At 37.9% G+C, this 22875-nt stretch overlaps 1 protein-coding gene and 3 non-coding genes across 5 annotated transcripts; all 4 read right to left on the bottom strand.

Annotated features, from left to right (window-relative positions):
- Positions 1-1338: 1338 nt before the first annotated feature.
- Positions 1339-14466, bottom strand: LOC149007703 (ERBB-3 BINDING PROTEIN 1). 2 transcript variants are annotated; one of them, XM_089164899.1, is made up of 10 exons: positions 14231-14466; positions 14022-14144; positions 13743-13827; positions 13411-13560; positions 13160-13313; positions 7379-7594; positions 7153-7289; positions 6933-7024; positions 6618-6797; positions 1347-2142 (listed from the first exon to the last, which is right to left on the bottom strand). In XM_089164899.1, exons 2-10 carry the CDS (start codon positions 14113-14115, stop codon positions 2060-2062), a joined length of 1191 nt encoding a protein of 396 aa, XP_089021025.1. In that variant the 5' UTR covers positions 14116-14144; positions 14231-14466; the 3' UTR covers positions 1347-2059. The 2 variants fall into 2 exon arrangements, with proteins under 2 accessions (XP_089021026.1, XP_089021025.1); XM_089164900.1 differs by lacking the exon at positions 14231-14466 and having other exon boundaries at positions 1339-2142; positions 13743-13844; positions 14022-14110.
- Positions 2889-3027, bottom strand: LOC149007706 (small nucleolar RNA snoR77). Its single transcript, XR_016175388.1, has one exon. It is a non-coding gene; the product is annotated as a small nucleolar RNA snoR77 (small nucleolar RNA).
- LOC149007705 (small nucleolar RNA snoR77) lies at positions 4325-4463 on the bottom strand. The gene has a single exon (XR_016175375.1). It is a non-coding gene; the product is annotated as a small nucleolar RNA snoR77 (small nucleolar RNA).
- Positions 5737-5875, bottom strand: LOC149007704 (small nucleolar RNA snoR77). Its single transcript, XR_016175385.1, has one exon. It is a non-coding gene; the product is annotated as a small nucleolar RNA snoR77 (small nucleolar RNA).
- Positions 14467-22875: the final 8409 nt, after the last annotated feature.

Below are 22875 nucleotides of genomic sequence, written 5' to 3'. Positions count from 1 at the left end.
CCACTACGGGTTTCAAAACCTAAAAGAATGTTCAGAGGTTTTGAAACAAAAAAGGGTACAGAATTTCATATCAAGTTTGTCTTATGTTTTTTTTTTTTCTTCTTCTTTCTTTTTTTCTCCTGATGTTTTACATTGGGTGAGGACTACTACATATACTATAGAAAGAGTCTGTGATGTCTTCCCTAAGAAGTGACAGTCATTACGAACCCCTGATGTTTTACATTGGGTGAGGACTACTACATATACTATAGAAAGAGTCTGTGATGTCTTCCCTAAGAAGTGACAGTCATTACGAACCTCACAGTTATATACTTTTGACTTGTATTATAATTGGTAAATGTGTCATTTTCTTTTATTGACGGTCAAGGTTCAGAATTTGAATCCCCTGCACATACAATGAGATATGACACTCAAATCTAGCTTGAATTTCTTTTATTTTTTGGTAATAGATAGGGGTGTTAATGTCCGGCTTAGGCTGGGCCAGTCTTGAACCCTAACCCTACCCTAGAGACTGAAATTGAAACCCAAGCTCTAACCAATTCTGTCAATGTTTAAAAATTCACAACCCTGGTAGGGCCTAATCCAACCCAGTTCACCTTAATTAACCCTAATAGGGTTGGGTAGGGTCGGATTGGCCCTGATTTACCTTGACTCTACTCTTAATTTTCTTTTTTTAAGAATTAATTTAATAAAATTAGGGTCATTGATTGCTTAGAGATCTAATTGTTTTAATATATACCATTGATTGCTTCTATAAAACAGTTACTAATCGTGAAAAATATAATAATGATAAAAAAAAGTAGTGTCCAACTATACTACACGTACTTCTACAAAGAAACTTTTATTTTACCTCAGGCCAAAAAACATGAAGTAACGCGCATATTTGGGAATGTGAGATTTATAGAATAATTTAAAATTGGGAATGTGAGACATCGAAAATATATTTAAATTTGAATGTGAGATTTATAGAAACATGTTTAGATATACATAGGGTTAGTGGGATAATGAAATTGTAACTTACCAAAAAAAGAAGAAAATACTTATTGTTTGTTGTTACTAACCAAAACAAAAGGGACATTCGATTTGCTTAATGCCATTTTAAGTTTTAAATATAACTTTAATTAAATGAAACTAACACAGGTCGAGTTGGACTAGGCCGGATTTGCCCATGGGCCAAACCCGACCTTGTAAGGGCTGATTATTTTGAAACCTAAGCCTCCTCTTTAGGCTGAAAAAATCGGGTTAATATCAACTCGAACTTGGGGAATGTTTGGGTCAATCCAAGTCAACAAGGTTTAATTGACACCCCTAGTAATAGGTACTAATTATATATCGGGGGATGGGGATTTTACATAGTATAAGGCAAAGCTTCGTCTAGTCTTGGGGGATTCAAATTCTAACCTCCTACTTGGAAGTGTTGGTCTTCTACCAATTGAGCCACCCCTCAGGGTTCCAACTTGAATGCTTTATGTTTTTCACACATTTCAAATGTATCAATGAACCAGGAGTCTAAGATAGAAAACTGAAACTATATTTTGAATCACTTTGAATCAAATCGGATTGATTTTAATCTTTCAAGAAATGTCCTCATTTTTGACCTCGTCATGAAGCATAGAACTGGATTCACTAGATCTGTTAATGGACGCGATATCTGTTCTTCACGTTTGAAGAATATGTGAATGCTGAAGGAAGCAATGTGAATTCACTGATATGCTATAGATAACCGACGCTGTAGATAGTGTTTGTGACGAAGAATCTGAATTTCTGCAATCACCAAACATTACCAAGGACTTCTAAAATGAATTTTCGGGTGGTGATTACGGTCGGATTTCGTGGCTCCTGAAGTTTAATGGTGAAGTCGGATCTGTGTATCTCAATTTCTTCGCCAGTAGGAAACAGAGTAAACAGAAAAGGGTTAACCATAAACATCTCTACCTCAGACTAATATCCTCGTAAATACATTGAAAAACCAGCTGCCTCGATCGTCTGCCCGGCGAGCTGATAGACAAATACAGCAGAGGCCCCCCAAAGAAAAACAAGAACAAAATTGAAGGGGGAATCATTGTTGAGATGCTCCACCATTTGTTGCGTCATCCATCGCCTCTGGCTCTGCGGAATCATCTACTTTATCAGTCTTCCTACCTACAAAACATTAGAAAGTGAGTTATTGTCAAGAACATCAACATCACAAAATAGAGAGTAAGCAGGTCTGATATTAACGACATGACTGATTGATATAAAAACAAAATAGGAATAGATCTATGACAGAATTGAAATACAAACATACTAAAAATGAGACAGGATGGGGTGTTTAAACCATAACCCAAGTCCAACCCGGCCCTGGACGCAGCCAACACAGCCGAGTCCCTTGCTTACCCTCGGAGTTCTGAGCTGGCCCAGGTTGACATTAACATGCCTGTCTTTTGCCATTAGGGAACCCATTTGATTCACAACAGCTCCGAAAATTTTTAGATATTTCCATTCAATAAACTTTCAGATGCCAAAATAAAATTGTAAAAGATAAATAACTAAATCGTTAAGCATTGCCAAAGAAACAGCAGGTTCCAGCTGTACTTAGCCGGGGGACCCAACACTGACCCAACCAACCCTAACTTGAATCTGCATTTCAACTCTAACCAAGGTTGAAAACAAGAAACAGTGGAATAACCAACAAAAGGCCTCATACTAAACCCACAGTAAAAGTAAACTGGGGACAGTGTCTGCAGAAGCAAAATTCCAGGAGGCAGTTTTGCTGCACATTCTTAACCTTAACAATTTTTGCTAAAAAGCTTTTCAATAACTTGACCTCAGACTACAACTATAATCAACCAACCATTGCACCAAAAAATGGGAGGAAGTACATAATAAAAATGATAAATGACAAGCAGAATGTGCTTAAGTTTACTAGACCAACTTCAGGGAAGGGATTTAGAACCCTATCTCAGCAAAGTCTGAAGAACAAAAGTGATTTGATCCACGATAAGATAAACACCTCCCCTGCCATTTTCATTCACAAGGGGGCTGCCTGATTTTTCTACTCGAATCACCCAAAAATGAAAACATGGAAGTACCAAATACACTTCACCCGACAAAAAGAGGGAAATACCAAATACAATTTGTTTAGGAATATCCCCAAGAACTTCAAGAAAATTCTAAATTAATTGCACCAAACAACCCTGCCTGCCAGATGAAACAAAGTGACATAAGAAAAATGGTTTCATTTGTTCAGAGGGCCCGATTGCCACAGACTGATAGGTTTAGAGAATTCCAGTAACAAAGTAACAGAGATTATTTAAACCTAAGCTCATCCAAACTATTAGGAAAATTGAAAGAATTCAAGACATGAAATTGAGATTAATTAGCTAGCCTAAAATAACAGAAGATCAATTATTTTCACTACTTTCATATTGACACCTCCCCCACTATTTTCATTTGCAAGGAAGCTGCTTGATTTTCTGCCTGATATGTTTGAAAAATCTATACACCATAAGCAGATTAAGCTTTCATCTTTTCATCCCTCAGTAAAGCTTTCATCTCCTCATTATTAGAACTAACTCATTTAGCATTTCATCAACCATGGGAAAGGGAGCCTACCAACAAATCCAGATTGATGCAACTAATCCAATTAGATCAAATCTTCTAGGTATGCATTCTTTTTTTTTTCTTTTTAGTGTGTTTTGGGGGGTACCATTGTTGCACATGCTCAGTAGTCAATGAGCATACAAATTTCCCCCTTCCATGCGGAAGGGTTATTTAAATCCTCCCACCCTCTTCACCAACAACCCCCCCCCCCGGGGGAAAAAAAGAAGACCCACCAGAACCTTTCTACAAATCTTCTTTTTTTTGGGTGGGTGGGCACCATTGTTGCACATGCTCAGTTGTCAATGAGCATATGAATTGATATCGTTGGGAAGGGTCATTTAGTGTCTCCCACCCTCTTCACCACCCCCCACCCCCAAAAAGAAGAAAAAAACCCACCCACCAGAACCTTTAAAAAAAATCTTATGAAGAACACTGGAGCTTGAGATGCACACTAAAGCTAGCAGTATATCAACTTCAAGATCCAGGCTCCAAGTGTTTGTGTGCACTTTAGGCAAAATTAAAGAAGATTGGCTCGATCATGATGCAAACTTGCCTAATCCTTTGCAAAATTGCCACTTGACACCGCCAGACGATCAATGGTTCACCCCGGTTGTTGTCAACCATAAACAACAGCATCTTAACTGAAACAATCTAGATCTTACCACAACAATTTTTGCTAAAAGAGTGTTTCAATACCTTGACCAGACTACAAATGAAAGAAAGACATGATAAATGACAACAGAATGTGCTTAAGTTTACTAGACCAACTTCAGGGAAGGGATTTAGAAACCCATCTCAGCAAAGTCTGAAGAACAAAAGTGATTTGATCTACGAGAAGATAAACACCTCCCCTGCCATTTTCATTCGCAAGGGGGCTGCCTGATTTTCTACTCGAGAGGTTGACGAATCCCCCAAAATGAAAACAGTAACAAATACACTTCACCCGACAAAAAAGTAAATATCAAATACAATTTGTTTAGGAATATCCCCAAGAAAAACAAGAAAATACTAAACTACTTGCACCAAACAACCCTGCCTACCAGATGAAACAAAGTGACATAAGAAAAATGGTTTCATTTGTTCAGAGGCCCTGATTGCCTCAGATTGATAGGTTAAGAGAATTCAAGTAACAAAGTTACAGATATTATTTAAACCTAAGCTCATCCATACTACTAGGAAAATTGAAAGAATTCAAGACATGAAATTGAGATTTATCAGCTAGCCTAAAATAACAAAAGATCAATTATTTTCACTACCTTCATATTGACACCTCCCCCACCCACTATTTTCATTTGCAAGGAAGCTGCTTGATTTTCTGCCTGATAAGTTTGAAAAATCTATACACCATATGCAGATTAAGCTTTCATCTCCTCAACCCTCAGTATTAAAACTAACTCATTTAGCATTCCATCAACAATGGGAAAGGGAGCCAACCAACAAATCCAGATTGATGCAACTAATCCAATTAGATCAAATCTTATAGGTAAGCATTCTTTTTCTCTCTTTTTTTGTGAGTGGGGCTGCCATTGTTGCACATGCTCAGTTGTCAATGAGCACATGAATTGATATAATTGGAGACGAATTTCCACCTTCCACTGGGAAGGGTCATTTAGTTCCTCCCACTCTCTTCACCACCAAACACCCCCCCCCCAGAAAAAAAAATGAAAAAGACACACCAGATCCTTTCTACAAATCTTATGAAGATCACTGGAGCTTGAGATGCACACTAAAGCTTGCAGTACGTCAACTTCAAGATCCACGCCCCATTAAGTGTTCGTGTGCACTTTAGGACACTAACAATCATGTAAAAGTGCACATTTAAAGGCATTTGGCATTGCACTCATACAAACAACCTATCTTATAGCCCTAAAGGTTTGAAAGACCCCAGAAAGTGGTCCCATAGAAATAAGATGTGCACTAAGCAAGATTAAAGAAGATTGGCTAGATCATGATCCTGACTTGCCTAACCCTGTGCAAAATTGCCACTTGACACCGCCAGATGATCAATGGTTCACCCCGGTTGTTGCCAACCATAAACAACAGCATCTTAACTGAAACAATCTAGATCTTACCTCAACAAATTTTGCTAAAAGAGTGTTTCAATACCCTGACCACAGAATACAAATGAAAGAAAGACATCATAAATGACAACAGAATGTGCTTAAGTTTACTAGACCAACTTCAGGGAAGGGATTTAGAGACCCATCTCAGCAAAGTCTGAAGAACAAAAGTGATTTGATCTACGAGAAGATAAACACCTCCCCTGCCATTTTCATTCACAAGGGGGCTGCCTGATTTTCTACTCGAGAGTTTGACGAATCCCTCAAAAATGAAAACAGTACCAAATACACTTCACCCGACAAAAAAGGAAATACCAAATACAATTTGTTTAGGAATATCCCCACGAAAAACGAGAAAAAACTAAATTGCTTGCACCAAACAACCCTGCCTTCCAGACAAAACAAAGTGACATAAGAAAAATGGTTTCATTTGTTCAGAGGTCCTGATTGCCTCAGATTGATAGGTCTAGAGAATTCCAGTAACTAAGTTACAGATATTATTTAAACCTAAGCTCATCCAAACTATCAGGAAAAATGAAAGAATTAAGACATGAAATTGAGATCAGTAGCTAGCCTAAAATAACAAAAGATCAATTATTTCCACTACTTTCATATTAACACCTCCCCCACTATTTTCATTTGCAAGGAAGCTGCATGATTTTCTGCCTGATATGTTTGAAAAATCTATACAAATTATGCAGATTAAGCTTTCATCTCCTCATCCCTCAGTATTCAAATTGGGGGGGTGGGGGTGCGCATTGTTGCACGTGCTCAGTTGTGAATGATTATACGAATTGATATCATTGGAGACAGATTTCCACCTTCCATTGGGAAGGGTCATTTAGTGCCTCCCACCCTCTTCACCACCCACCCCCCCCCCCAAACCCAAACAACAACAAAAAAAGGAAAAAGACCCACCAGAACCTTTCTACAAATCTTATGTACCAACTCTTTCAATGGTTCCCGACAGCTTACCTTTCTTCTTTTTCCCGCCACCTTTCTTTTTTGTCTTTGTCCCAAGAGCTAACCAGGCTTTAATCTCAGGGTCATCTACTGTCTTTGCAGGCTGTAGCTCCTGCAGCGGATGAGAAGTAATCCGGTCTGACCCATTTGGCATTAACAAAACGGTGAATTTAATATGGGCAACATAATCACCTGCAAAGATTAAATATGGTTATCTAAGGAACACTTCTAATACAGATACAGCATACAAGCTGAAAAATCTAACTGCTGAACCAAAGACTCAACTTTCCACATCAAGGATGATATTCTGTGGCAGGATATGCTTACCAGGCTTCTCATGAAGAACAGGGTAAGGCTGCAGTAGGTCATGGTTCACACATTCCACTAATCCTAGCCGGGCCCTCTTCTCTTCTAGAGCCCTAATACAAAGGAATTGTATTATGCTTAATAAAAGGCATCAAGTTACAACACAAACACATTTTATTATGTAACTATAATAGAAGACATAAAGTAAACAAGGAAACAAGGCCAAAAAAGAGTCACAAACCTGGCTGAGAAGGGCATGATAGGAAACTTCTGACTTATTTCACTAAAGATGAATCTTGATGCTTTCATCTTCAAGTGGTAAGTCTTGTCCACAGCTCTCTTGTAAATGGTAGTTTGCTTCTCATCCAACAACTTAGGCTGTGATATGTATGCCATAAGAAATCAGCCACATTAAAATCATATGTTAGAGCACAAGAAAAATGTACAATTAATAGCAGCTCACTTACCTTTCCCTCACCAGTGCTGGCTACTATATCAATTGCATAGACTTCATTCTCCTCAAATTCAGAATCTTCAACTCTGGTATCAGGACTAGATACACTCAATATGACCTTATTCCCATCAATCACAAATTGCTTTAGTTGATGACTGAGGACACCTTCAACAACCTTACAGTCATAGGCAGCAGCGACCTTCTGAATAGCTTCTGCAACATCTCTATTCTGCACATGTAAGGAACAAGAGTGAATTGACACATTCATGCTAAACAATTTGTCACAGCAATGGCACAACACAATAAAATAACAATAGTAATAACAATACTTGAACCAAATAACTCATTGAAAAATAACCCTTGCAGCAAACAAGCAAACCCATTCACCCTATCAGAACAGCAAGATGGTGTTACCCCCCCCCCCCCCCCCCAAAAACCCAAAAAAAAAAAAGAAGAAATGATCTTATTGTAATTCCAATACTTTTCACATTTATTAAAACAAACAAGAACCTTGTCAGAAAACATTGAACAATCTTAAGACTGACAAGTAAAATAATCACAAAATCTTGAGATTGGATAAAGATCCCAATGACCAGCATTTGGTTGTTCTTCCATCTCTCAGAGAGGAAAATATGGATCAATTCCAAAACTAGCTACAGTTCCAACGACCAACATCCACTCATGGGATTGAGCGCCTTCAGGTTTTACTTATTGAGATATAGGAACCTTGACTAATAATTATATGCATTCAACTGGGCCGATCAAACATTCAAGCACCAACATCATCTCATTAAAGGTAATACTTTCGAATTGCAGTCTCAATGAACAATCCATTCTAGGTAACCTACCTTTTCAACAATGTCCTCAGTTCTACTTTAGCTCACAAGTTCAAGACCACCTGGACAAGGCAATAAAACTACCACAAAAAAGAGAAAACATGAACAATGATCTTCAGAAATTATTCAACGGAAATGTCAATTTTCATATCAATAGTCTACATTCAAGGGTCACTGCTTGCCATGCAAACTGGTCTTGCCTGGGCCTACTGCACCTTGTCAGAAAACTGTTCCCATTATGGATGTGTTGTATTATTAGTATTAGTATTCAGAAGCATCATTCTAGAGGCACAGGCTAAGGACAAGTCTACCATAGGATGAGTAGTTTGAGCATGGTTTCTAACAAGTAGACTTTACAACATCTCTAGTAGAAGATCAGGAAAAAAAAATGAAACTTACAAATAACAAACCTTCCCTGCCAGGAAAGAAGAAAAAAAAGCCAAAAATCAAGCATGTGAAAAGAAAAAAAATCTACTCAGTTGAGAGTAAAAAAAAAACACTCCTGAAAAGAAATAACGCTTTTGAAAATAAATGTAGGCCACTAATGAGTAAGAATTGACAAACAATAATTGATCAACCCCAAGCATAGTAACCGTGTATGTTGTAGGCAACAAGGAAAGGAGGAAAACCAAAATGAAATTGATCACCTCGGCAAAGTTGCCTGTGAAAGAATGCCCTATGAACTAATCAGCATTTTGTCCTTACTACCGCTAATAATTTATGAAGCATATCCAGCATGATTTTTCTTTCAATCCCCCAACAGTTCCACAATTGCCAATATAAATGTCCTTGTAGAAGATTTCTCCCCCGAAAAAAAAAATCTTATAAATCCCCCACCTAACGCCATCCCACTCCCAAAGAAAAAGCAAAGCAAAGACCAAACATGTGCCAACTTAAAGAAAGATTTAAAGTAAGAATTAAAAACCAATCCGAACAGAAGGGAAAATGCTCTGATAGAAACTGTTGGCTACTAATGAGTGAGAATTAACAAAAATATAATTGATAACCCCAAGCATAGTAGCCAAATATGTTATAGGCAACAAGGAAAGGAGGATAACCAAAAAGAAATTGATCACCTCGGCAAAGTTGCCTTTTATCAAGCTTGTATGATAATGCTCCCTAAACTACATCACCATTTGCTTTTTCTTTTCTTTTCTTTTTCCCCTTTTTTTTTTGGGGGGTGAGAGGGTGTGTGTGTGTGTGTGTGGAGGGGAATCTTAGAAAAAAAAATTTATTAGTCTTCTAAAAAGAGCTGCCTGAAGTGTTGGATGGTAGAAAGAGCTGCCCAAACGTGTTGGTGGATCAGTTGGGAATAAAGACCCTCCTGAGCAGGGACAATGCTTTGACAAAAACCATTGGCTTTAAATTAACTAAGATAGTTGACCACCCCCAAGCGTAGCAGCTGTTTATGTTATAGGCAAAAAGGGAAGGAGGAAAAACCAAAAAGAAATGTGTAACCTCAGCAAAGTTGCCTTCTTTTATGCATGTGTGAGACTTTCCGAAGAAGTTTATTTTTAAACTATCAATAGGTGTTTGGAACATGATATCCAACATGATTTTTATTTCAATCCTATAGCCCAACAATTGAAAGGAAATGGGGAGAGATAGGCTTAAGAAATCGTCTTGCTTCAACTTCACACTACCCAACTAAAACCAACTCCTAGCAACTTTTGTTAGTAATAATGTGATCAATGATGCACAGAATAAGATTAAATATATGATACAGGAGAAGAGTCATACAACTGACTAACTAGAAACACATTCTTGTTCATATGGACCTAGTGACTATCTCTTTAAAGCACTGGTAGTACAACCATCTAATAACAGAAATGGACAAGTGCAACGTCCAGCTGAAAATACATCCACAAAGGAGACATACAAAGACTGAAAACTAGGAAGCTATGATGTCACAAGTTGCACAACTGCTAAATACAGGGGAAACAAAAAGCTAAAAAAATAGTGGCAACAATTTTATACAAGGACAAACTAGGATACTTGTAAAAGCGACCAGCTGCTGAAGGGCAACCAGGTGACAAGGCACCCATCTAATTGTTGCCCAGTTCCCCGAGGAATACAATAGCTGATTTTGTACAATACAGCAGTGACAATTTTATACAATTCTGCTTCCATGCAATATATACAGCATACGTTAGCACGTCTAGCGCCAGCAAAGGCTGAACTGAACAGCATAGGGCGGCATCGTCCCATGGTTTGAAGTGTGGAAAGAGTTTGATTAAGGCGGAGAAGCCAATGCAATATGACACAATTACGTCCTAGTGATGACCTAATGTGGAATCTTTTACATATAATAAATAAAATATAGGATATAATTAAGCATCAACAAGACCTGTAGTCTCTTTGGACCCAAGACCCCAGAAAGAGTCAAAAACCTAGCCAGTGCTTAGGAATGTCATAACAACTATGCCACCTAGAGCAGCCACTAAAAAAATATGAATACCAAATACCAGAAACTTAATGTCAACCAGCTGCTTAATGTATTATACTTGACAATTAGGTCAACACAAGAGAAGAGAGACGGTAGAGGCACATGACACTCTATCAGTGTAACTATGACAAATGAAACTTCATTGGAGATTGCTCTCCTTAGCATATTTTGTAGTCTTGATCATTTAGAGAATCATGCCCAGTTGAACAAATCAGTAATGTATTCATCGGAAAACAAAACAACAAACATAACTGAACTTTTAACTCTTAAACCTCAACAAGGACTGTTGTCTCTTTGGACCCTATACCCCAGAACGAGCTCGAACACCATGGCAGTGCTTAGGTGCTGTCATGACAACTATGACAGCTAGAACCAGTCACTCAAAAATATGAACACCAAATACCAGAAACTTAATGTCAACTAGCCACCTGATGTATCATACTTAACAATTAAGGCGACGCGACGGAAAAAAGATGTACAGGCACATGATGCTCTATCAGTGTAACTATGACAAATGAAGCTTCATTGGAGATTCTCCATAATCTCCATAGCATATTTTATAGTCTTCATCATTTAGAGAAATCATGCTGACTTGAAGAATCAGTAGCATATTCAGAGAAAAACCTTTTTTATTATATCATGAAACTGTGCACCTGTGGAAAGTGAAGTTGGAGACAATTTTGAACAATAAAAAATAAGAGAAGTAGACAACAGGGCATCTGGTACAGTTTTCACCACGTCCCCAACCCCAACAGCAAAAAAAGAGAATGAAATGAAGAAAATCCACATTGGGAAGAGAACAGTACATGAAACCTAGTATCAGTAATAACATAAGACAAACTAGGTACGCAAGCAATGCAATGCTTTGATCAGCTGAAGCAAATATTGTCTGGGCAGAGGTTACATGTATCAACCAACGCTTTGAACAGCTAAAGGAAATATTCGCTGGGCATAGGTTACATGTATCAATCAAACAACAGATCCTAATTGATACAAAGCATAAAGCACCAAAAGGGAGACACAGGAAACCAATAAAAAGTTGATTACATCAGACAATTTGCCTTTTTTTATATAACTATCAAGCAATTGATTTCTTTTTAAAAATTCTTTCTACTCCCATACATCACTCTCCCCATAACAAAATACTGAGAACTAATCGAAAACTTGTGTGCAAAACTAGGTGATACAAGAAAATTGTCACAGTTAAAATCAAGGATAGAGTACTACCATTTCCCAGTCAGAGTAACTATGACAAAAGCTTCACTTGGGTGTAACCCATGGCTTATAACATACTCATCATTGGGACCATATAAATCAAATACGACTAATGACAATACTGGATATTCTCAGCTCGAGGAAAGGAAAATCCAGGAATACACAAACTATTTGTAAAATTGCACATGGTGTAAAGAGAACAACTGAAAAAACTTAAGGAATGAATGGATCTCCTAATATGATGGGAAACCATAAATGCATAAACAACAACAACAAAAGCACATCAGTGCTGGACCACATTAGCTTAAATGTAATACAAATACACCACACCAAAGCTCCTTTATTCCTTCTAAATCTCACTTGTTAAGCCTCAGCCCAACATAAGTAGATTACAAAAATAGCAACACCCAAGAACCTCAGCTAAATGGGCTCAGTAAATTGTATGGCTACCATTGCAAAGGACCAGAAACTGAATATTTCATTTATTAGAGTTTCATTCAGAGCATGCTTTGGGACATGCTCTCATAGTTTCCTTCAGATATCCTACTCCTATAATATAAAAAGCTAAAGAGTAAAGGCAGAGGACAAGATGCAATATAATTACATAGAACCTACTTGCTATGCCAAATCAATCAGTTTTTTTCAGGCGGGGAATAAAAAATCAATCAGTTTTTAATATGATATGAACAAAATCAAATTATAAGATTCTTAGAGTGAATCCTATATAATCGGGCTCCTCAGTGAATATTTGCAGCAATTACAGAGGCATCCAGTGATCTTTTCTGATCTCATAATTGTTACCATCAATGAAATCTATATAAAATATAAAAGATGCTACCCATCAATCACAATCTATCTGCAAATTACGAAAGAGACTGCAAACCAATGAACAAAAACTGATAATGATTAGATTTAAAAAGAAATCTGGAATAAAAGAAAACAGAGGCCATACAAGGAAAAACCTAAGAAAAAGAGTGACCAATACACAGTTAACATGATTCTTTGATACTAATTCATAGTTAGCTTCTTTTTTCTTGCATTCGTTTCCAAAGAGAAATGATCAGAAGAGCAGACTCTGTCGGGTTAGCTTTTAGCATTCTAATCTTACACCAGTATTAGAATACACATAACTAATACTATTTTCTAATACTAAATCCTTGTCAACGAAGCTCGAGTTGGTTTCCTAGCATATCAACGATGTGCAAATGGTAATTACAGCAATATCAGCAAAGAATCAATGGGAATCAAACCAACAAATAAAACTAAACAGACGTTCCCAAAATCAAAAAGTAATTACATTTTTTCCTGGTCTCACAAGCCGTAACGCAACTTCAGCAGCAGTATTGGCCGCTGCAATGACATCCGCTGCCCTCCCCGTCAGTGGCCCTTCTTGAAGGACATGAGTGTGAGCAACTACAGCAATGAACCCATCTATGTGACATCCCATATCACTGCAGCAACAAAGAGAGAGAAATGATCATTACTTCATTGTTAATAAGTTAATCAAAGCAAACATACAATGAAACTGGGGTGGGAGGAAGAACTTACATCTTCAACATATCACCTTCTTGGAGGACCGTCTCATCACTGGCAAGAGGAGAGAAATGGCACACTGTGTTGTTAATGGAGATGCATGTCGGGAAGGCAATGCCCCTCTCTATCTTCTTCTTCATGTTCTTGTACATGTTCCCAGATTGCCTGCAGTCACCACCAACCAATCAGTACCATTCTACTGTATATTCACTAGTGTAGTTTTACAATATAAATACAAAAACAACCAACCTGTACACAAAAGCCAACGCAAAAAGGAGATAGATAACAACTTCTACTCTCTGATAAAGGCATGCCAACGAAAAATAGCGATAGATAACAAATCTTACTCTCTGATGAAGGCATCGCCTTTCTCACAGATATCTACCACCTTAACGTTTGGTTTGCATTCTGACACTACTAATTGCAACGCCTCTGCATGTTTTGAATTTCTACAAATCGTCAGGCACTGAATCGAATAGATAGATTATCAAGTTACAAAGAAAAACTAGAATAAATGATTAGAGCTAAACAGTTAATAACATGCTACAGAAAAAATCTAGTAGTAGTTCCTTCTAAATCCATCCCAAAACAAGAAGTTCACAAAGAAGATAATCAGATATGCTTACTGTTGACGATCTCAGCAGCACTCTTATATTTGGTAACAACTTCAGGAGAACTGAGATCTAGCTCCTTCTCCTCCTTGGTTTCATCGTCAGACATCTTCAATAAGCTCTAAATGTTCCCTCCAACTGCGTTAAACAAAAAAAAAATGAATCAAAATCCATAGAACTACAATAGATCAGTAACGGAACAGGGAGGAAACACAAGATCAAACCTATAAATTTCAAGCCGTTCAACGCTAGGGTTTAGACAAATGATATGTAGATGGGGAAAGACAAAAGGAGCAAGGAGTGGCAACAGAGAAGCTTTTTTAGGTGCTGATGCTTGTGGTCTGCGTCTAAATTTAGGGCAACATTTCTGATTTATAGAGATTAGAGATGCGCTAACGAACGTTACAAGAGCTTTTATAGGGAAGTGTGAGATATATGTGCCGCCGGTAGGGTTTGAACCCACTCCCCTCCGTTGAGAGACGAGACTCTTAACCCTCCATTGGCGAAGGGCAGTCTTGTAAAACCGAGAACCACAACTATTCGGCCCGTATACCACACTGTATATTAATGGAATACGGGTAAGAACTCATATTTTTTTTGGGCTAAATAGGAATAGAAATGGTAAATAGAGTTTTTTATATGCATTCACCATTATTGGGGTGAAATTAGCGATCACCCACACTCATTAATATGCTGTATGGCATACACTTGAAAAATTACAAGTCACTCACAGTTCAACTTTGTTATTAAGGGCCTGCTTGGTTAACATGAATCCAAAGATTTGAAATCTCTAGATTCATAAATGCGAGATTTATACCCGTTTGGTTATGAAAATCTCTGGATTCATGAAATCTAAAAATTCATCTTTTTATACTGAAAACATGAATCTATAGATTTATGAGTATGATCTCTACTATAAAAATGTTAAACATTTGTGTATTCACAAAAATCACAAATGAATCCACATACTTCATTCTACATATTCAGTTAACCAAACACTTAATTTCATAAATTATAACTTCACATTTTTTAAATCTACAAATTTGAAATCTCTAGACTCGTGTAACCAAACAAGCCCCAAATGCATGGTATGCAATATCGCCGAATTTTGGCAGTTTTAGTTCATGACGAACCGAAACTAGCTTTGATATTCAAACCAACAATATATCGGCGATTTATCGCGATAAATGATGGATTTCGGCAATTTTTGGTCGAATATCCAAATCATTTTTGGATTTTCTCTCTCATATCCAAACCTCCCCCAAAGCTTTTATCTCCTAATTATTGCACTTTTGCCATATTTTCATTCAATCTTTGACATAAAACCTTAGTTCTCACTTCATTATTGATAGGTATAACATTATTTGCGATGATCAAGTGAGATTTCACACAGATCTGGAGGTTTTGTGGAGTTTTTCATATGATAGGTAACTATTGTTCTCTAAACTGTTTTTTTCTTTAAATGCATGTCATAATGTTGTTAGATGGGTATGAAATTAATATATGTTGAATAGAGTAGGCTGATCTACAAACTCACAGAATCAAAATTTTGTTTTTGCTAAGTAATTTATTTATTTATTTTCGGGCATAAAAAATTGTATTTTCATATATTGTAAATGCTTACTTTTTGCATGATAAATGTGTTGTATAATGATTGAAAAATATATGTGAATCTTCTTGGGCCGATCTATAGATTCACGGAGTCGGAATATTTGTTGACTCAATAAATAATTATTTTATTTTTTGAATTTTATTAAAATAATATATATATTATATATTATATATATATAAAGATAAAAAATTAGGAACAAATAAGGGAAATGATTTTGAAAATTAGAAAAAATTATTGAATACCTATATAATTATTTTCAACTGCTCGTGTGGTTTCATTGACAGTTTTGATATGGTAGCCTTTTCTTTTGTTGAAAAAATATTAAATATTGTTTAAAATATTATATTGGTATTGTTTAATTATTTATGAAATCATTTTTGTTGCAACAGTTATCATATCTAGCAGTGGGAGAGGAGCAAGTTCACAGGAGTATAGCAGGGACGAGGAAAGCACCAGGGACAGGGACAGCCACAGGGAGCTAGGCCTGCAGTGAGGGGGAAGGTTGATCATGCATGGCAGTATTGTGTTGCTATTGATGGCAACAAGAGTAAAACAAAATGCAACTTCAGTGGTAAGGAGTTGAACTCATGTGGTATAAAGTAGGTTGAAGGTTCACATCACTAGTAGTTCAAAGGATGTGGTCACGTGCACTGAGGTGAATGCTGATATCGTGAAGGCAGTTAGAGAGATGGAGAAAGAAAAGGGGAAGAAAAACAGGAGAAGAGGAGGGTGAATGATGCATTGGATGAGGCAGTGTGGGCACCATCATCTTATAGAGTTGATTCAGATTCTGATCAAGATGTTGATCCCATTGATATCAAAGAGCAGGAGGAGAGGGACATTAGACAGGTGATGGCTAAGAGTATGGAGATGCAATGCCAGGAAGAGGAGAGGATTAAAGCTAGATTTACAGGAGCTAGTCCCTCTTGGCCTATAGGGGCTGGATCATCTAGATTAGGGGCTGGAGCATCTAGATCAGGGGTTGGGCATATGGATCTAGGGACATGGGTGGTATACGTGGTATCTTCAGCCGATCATAAAGTCAGAGGGTCACTTCTATAGTTGATATGCGGGGACCACGTGACTATCCACAGAGGAGTGATCGTATCCTAGAGCAGGATTCTAATATTTTCAGAAAGAAGGGGGCCAAACAGCCCAAGATTACAGGTGCATAGAAAGGGATGGCCAAGAAAGCGAAGAAGGCAATGTTAAAGTGGATGTACTACAGTTCGGTTTCAGCAAACACAATATAGGGTCCTTATTATAGAAATATAATTGACACTATTGCAGAGGCAAGCCCTAGATACGCTGGTCCCACCCCTAAGGAGGTGATGACCACCTTAATGATTGAGGAGAAGGAGGAGCTATAAGAGTACATCAGTGGTTTGAGACAGATGTGGGGGTCATATGGATGCACCATTATGTGTGATGGATGGACCAGTCCGACAAGAAAGTCTATTGATAAGCATGCATTTACCATTATTTATTTGATTTAATTCCCCATACTTATTTAATTAAAGAGAGCTAATTGAGTATTTTTGTGTATTTTTCAGGAATAAGGAGATTTTGGATATTAGAGATAATATGGAGTAAAATTGGCAAATATATTAGATATTGGTGGATTTTAAATCATGGCATTCAATCTTGCTGCTCAAGAAATCATGAAAAGTGAGATCTTAGCCAAATTGGAAATAGGTGGAGGTCTAAGGAACAAAATTGGTAATAAATCTGAAAATCGGATAAACAGACATACCTTCAGTATTTTGGGAATATCTCCTTCGTATGAGCTTGGATTTTGATGATTCAAGATGCTATAGAACGATATTGAAAATATCTACAACTTTATAGTTTTAAGTTTTTTCAAAATCCGAAAGAATAAAGGTCAAATCGACGGGTAAAGAGGGGGATTCATTGTGTGCGGGAGACATAAAAGAGAAGCTAGCCACAGAGAAGAAAAGAGACGGCGAATGCGGCTCTCATCTCTCTCATTGCTGAAGAAGAAGACCACATCTCTCTCTCTCTCCCTCCCTATGTTTCATTTTTATTTTTCTTATGAACTTTGTGATAATGAGTAGCTAGTTCCTTTTCTTTGGGATGTAGATGAAACATGCTTATTTCATTAATTTGATTGTTCTATCTCTTCTAGTTGATTGTGTTTGAGTTTGGCCAAAGATGTTCTATAGCTCAGCGAACTAAGCGTGCCAAGATTCTGCGAAGGACGATAGTCTTGCGAAGATAGGGCATACCTAGGAAGACCATCCCTAATTTGCTTTGAAGTGTAGAGTTATATCGGTTAAAGAAAAGCATTGGGGATTCGAAATCCCAAAGATCTTAACATATTCATAGTTTAAGTTTTTGCATTAATTAATAGATTTAGTTTAAATTTAGTTTTGTTAAATTCAATCTTAGTAACTTAGCCTTTTAGTTCCCCATAGTTCGACCCCATACTTTCTGCCTGCTAGATTAGTATAGGATTTTATTTTTGATTGGTTAGCGACACGATCAAACTATCATCAACTTTATGGTATATTGTGAAAGGCTAACCATTTTTTAAAATCTGTGGATGCTACTGGGCAAACAAAAGACTATAGGTATATAATTGGACTCTTGCAGAATGTTATTGATGAGGTTGGGAAGAATAATGTGGTGCAGATTGTCACCGACGATGGCTCCAACTTTAAGAAGGCAGGTGAGGTACTGATGAAAACATCTGGATATAATCTATATTGGACACCATGCGTAGCTCATTGTATCAACCTCATGTTAAAGGACATCGGTAAGATTAGTATTATTCAGAGCACAGTGGAGAATGCCAGGCAGGTAACAAATTTCATCTATAATCATATTGCTGCTCTGGATATGATGAGGCGAGCATGCAAGGGTGAGCTAGTGTGACCAGGTCCTATGAGATTCACCACGAATTTCATCGCCCTCAATAGTATTAAGGAAAGGAAGGCGGGCTTGAGATCCATGTTTGCATCAGAGGAGTGGTTCTCATGGGTTGGATCAAAGTAAGTTTTTTTTTTTTTCCTTTCTTTTTCTCTCTCTACTATTTGATTTAACAAGTTGTTAACTTCTTATACATTTATACTATGAATATCTAGTATGTAGTAGTTATTACTAACTTAATGTGTTTGTGATAGTCCAGTACAAGTAGTGGACGCACCGCACAGACGACAATTTCATCTGATGAGTTTTGGAGGAATGTGACAATTGTGCTGGAGACCTTAGATCCCATAATAAAGGTCTTATATATGGTTGATTCCTCCCTGAGGGGGCTCACTATACCCCACATTTATACAGCCCTTGAGCAAATGAAGATAGTAATCCAAAGAGCTAACCCCAAAGGTTGCACCACTTACTTGAACATTATGCATGTTAAATGGACCGCTCATCTAATGCATCCGATGCATAGGGCAGATAAGTAATTAGTGTGGATTATTATTATTAATTTGTAACTTATAGTAGATATTAAGTCTCTAACTATGAGTTTGTGAATTGTGCAACCTATTATCTCAATCCTAAATATCAGTGTAGTGAAAATTTGGGGTTGCGGTCAAACTTGCTCAATGCCGTTATGGAGGTTATCTTGAAGTTGGAGCCAAACCCAGTGGTCCAATCAAATTGCCACATGGAGGTCAGAACTTAGTATTTGCTTTTTATTTGTGAAAGAATTTAGCTAACCATCAATACAAATTATTGCATATCAAAATGTTTAGAAATGCACTGGGGGCTTTTGGTTCAGTTGTTGCTCTACATAACCAACAAAATTATGATTTAAGTTAGATGCATGATTACTACTATTATTATTACATTTTACATATAAGTATATAATTCTATAAGTAGGGTTTTTTGTTAAGCATTAAAGTTTTAACTTAATTTATTTGTGATAATGTAGTTGAGTGGTGGGTTCTGTATGGGAGCGATGAAGTGAACCTTTGGAGCGTGGCAGTGAAGATCCTCTCCCAGACTTGCTCTGCCTCTGGGTGCGAGAGAAACTGGAGTACATTTGGCATGATTAACTCCAAGAGGAGGAACAGGTTGGGAAGTCAACACCTGAATGACCTCGTGTATTGCCACTACAACATGAGGCTGAAGTTAGAGCATGCCAGGTTAAATGGTAACCATGAAATGGACAGGACATCGAGCTTGATGATATCTTCAAGGTCACTTCAGATGAGCGGCATCCCCTCACTGATTGGTTGTTGGATAGAGGTGAGCCGGTGTTAAACCAACCTGGAGGTAGGCCAAACCCAGTCATTGCTCAAGCTGCGAGAGTTGACGTAGATGAGTACATGGCATCTCAAGAGGGGTAGGTACATGTACAGGTAGCTGCCACCATTTTAGATGAGGATTGGATGGTGGAGCCTAGCACGCAAAAGGATGATCCAAATAACGCCCTTGTTCCCAGTCCGAGTCAAACTCTGAGGGATGATGATGATGATGACGATGATGACAATGGTCTTAGTGGTGGTGGAGGAGTACATAAGCGATTACATGTTCCATAATTAGAGACATAGCACCCCCCCCCCCATAGATACACTAGAGAGACTCAGTACACCCATGCCACCCAGAATGATGATCATGGTGGTGAGCTTTATCGTGGTCGTCCTACAAGCTACACTCGGCTAGGGAGGGGGGAGGCTCATGGGGGGAGCAGCAACACATGTATGGGTATGGGTCGTATGGCTATGATTATAGTGACGACACTCGACCGTATGGCTCATATGGCCATTTCGATCCGATGGACAGATTGTCAAGAGTGATGGGGTCCATGAGCTTGGAGGAGTCTGTAAGTTCCACATCCTGCTATGGCCATGGGACTTATGGTTATGGTGTCCCTTCCGCTTATGGACACGATGATACATACTTGTCTTCTAGGAGTTTGCACTACCATGGGCATAATGATGGATCTTCCATAAGCTTGGGTTCATAAGATGACAACACATCTACTTACGGGGGTTATGATGGTTGGGGTCATCATCATCAGAGTGTCCTGCTTATGCCTCCATTTGGCTCGGAGACAATTGCTATTTGGAGACAACATACCGATGTCCTTTCGATCGTACAATGCCAATTGAAGAGCTCCATTCATGTTAACCCCCTAATGGGAGTAGTTTTCCAGCCATAGATGATGCCAATTACAGAGCTCTAGTTTCTTTGTATGTCAACAACCATCAGCATGTGATGTCTTGGAGTGACTTCAAAAAAATAATGGAGTGTAAGCTTGAAGTTATAGTCTTTGGGTCTTGTACCACACTATCACAGGATACAAAGTTGACAGATCCACCGAGGCATAGTACTTGGTATTGAGTATTGACAGGTACGTAGTTGTATACTAGTATAGTAGTATTTTTGTAATGATGTTATCACTCTATTGTCATTGTGCATATTTATGTTGGTTTGATTGTTTAAAATAATGTTATAAAATTACAGTTTTACCCGTATACAGTCAGGTATATGCCAATCGAGAACACCAATTTGGTTGAGTTTTTAGGCAAAACCAGTCATTCCACTGTGTTTATTGGCATCAAATTAAGGTAGACACCAAGTTTCAACCCAAATTAACAAAAAATACCCCTCGAAATGGGGGGGGGGGCGAAATCTGCCAAAATATGGGCAAAATCTCGCTACTATTTCGGTTAGATTTTGCCATATTGCCCGGTTCCTTGGGTAGCGAATCGACGATATGGGCCAAAATTCCGCACCCTGCCTAAATTCCATCTAGGCATGAAATGACATTATTACCCCTAATTTAACTCAGCAAATGACATAAATACCCTCACCCCCATTTAACTCACTTCACTCATTTTCTTGCTATCCCCTTTGCCCTACTACCTGATCTGGGCTCCATTTAACCCCTCTGAAACAAAGTTCATTTCTTGCTATTAGATCAGTTGTTAGATCTTGGGCCCTTTCAATAACCTGATCTGGTTATTAGATTGGCTAATGAAACAAGTCCATATAGTAGTCAGAAAAGAAGAGCTGCAATCTTGCAGGTCATAATAAGGATACTTAACAAATCATTTTGTTAGACTTCTTATTCAAGAAGACAACCCATATGTGTGAACTAAACTGATAAAACGAGAGAATAAATACAATAGTGATTTTCCATTGGATCAAACCAAAAAAAATAAATCCATGACTAGGTAGCTTGAACAATCGCAAAAAATTATAAAACTAACTTGTTCACGAAATTCCATATTTAATTTCACTCGCTTTTCTCGTTGTTTCTTTATCTTTAATTCCATAATAAATTTATCCAAGAGAATAAGGGATAGATTTTCTCGCATTATTGATATATTTTTGTGAAGGTGTTATTGCGTTGTCTCTCCCACAAGAGAGAGAGAGAGGGTGTCACACCCCACCCTCCAGTCTCGGTTACTCGCCTGACAACCCGTGGGAGTGATCCGTCACAGGATCCACGGTCTTACCCATCAATAATAATAAATGCAAGTAAAGATAATCATGAGCAAGAATAAGTTCAATAATTAAAGAAAATGATTACAGGAGTCCAAATACTCCAATAAAATAATCAAGGAAATAAATAAATGATCAAAAGAATAATGAGTTCAGCAGAAGCAAATAAAAAAGAATTAAATGATCTTCTTTCCAGTTTCTTTCTCTAAAGCTAGATAATGTTTCTCATGTTTTTCAAGAAAAGGGGTTCTCCAGTTCTTCTCCATATGATAGGCAAATTGTATGGCAACTTGTCTCCTCCGCCCATCAATGGGTGTAATAAGCACATTCCATACACCCGCAGGAGTTCCTGCACAGGCTATCTCGATTTCCCATTGTCGGTGCCACATTCTCTTCATACGAGAAGGCTCCTTCATGGGAAACCAATCCATCTTCTGGTGTATATCCTCCATCTGTACAGGCTAATATAACATAGACAAATAAAGGAATGAGTTCTGGTGAACTCAGTAAGAACAACAATAATTCTCATTCATATGTCAACATCAACATAAATGAATATATGATATGCATGAAGTGCAAAGTATAAATACTACTAGATCTAACTATGCAAGTCTCTAACAGTTGACATGCTTTAAGATATACACCAGCCCTCCTCCGAGTAGGTCTAGTCACTCTGATCCGGCAAGGACTAGCTACCTCTGTAGGGATCCTGGGAAAAAGGGTAAGTCGACACTTGGCTCTCAAACCATGGCTGGGGTTAAGTCAACACTCTCTCACCACGACCATTAGCATGAGTACTGGCGCATGTCGAGGTTTCTAATCCAATGCAAGTCACAA

Source organism: Hakea prostrata, chromosome 8 (genome assembly GCF_041222555.1).
Source record: "Hakea prostrata isolate BN-2017 chromosome 8, UWA_Hpros_2, whole genome shotgun sequence".
NCBI lineage: Eukaryota > Viridiplantae > Streptophyta > Magnoliopsida > Proteales > Proteaceae > Hakea > Hakea prostrata.
The sequence above is the reverse complement of the archived record's forward strand: the minus strand, read 5'-3'. Positions and strand labels throughout refer to the sequence as shown.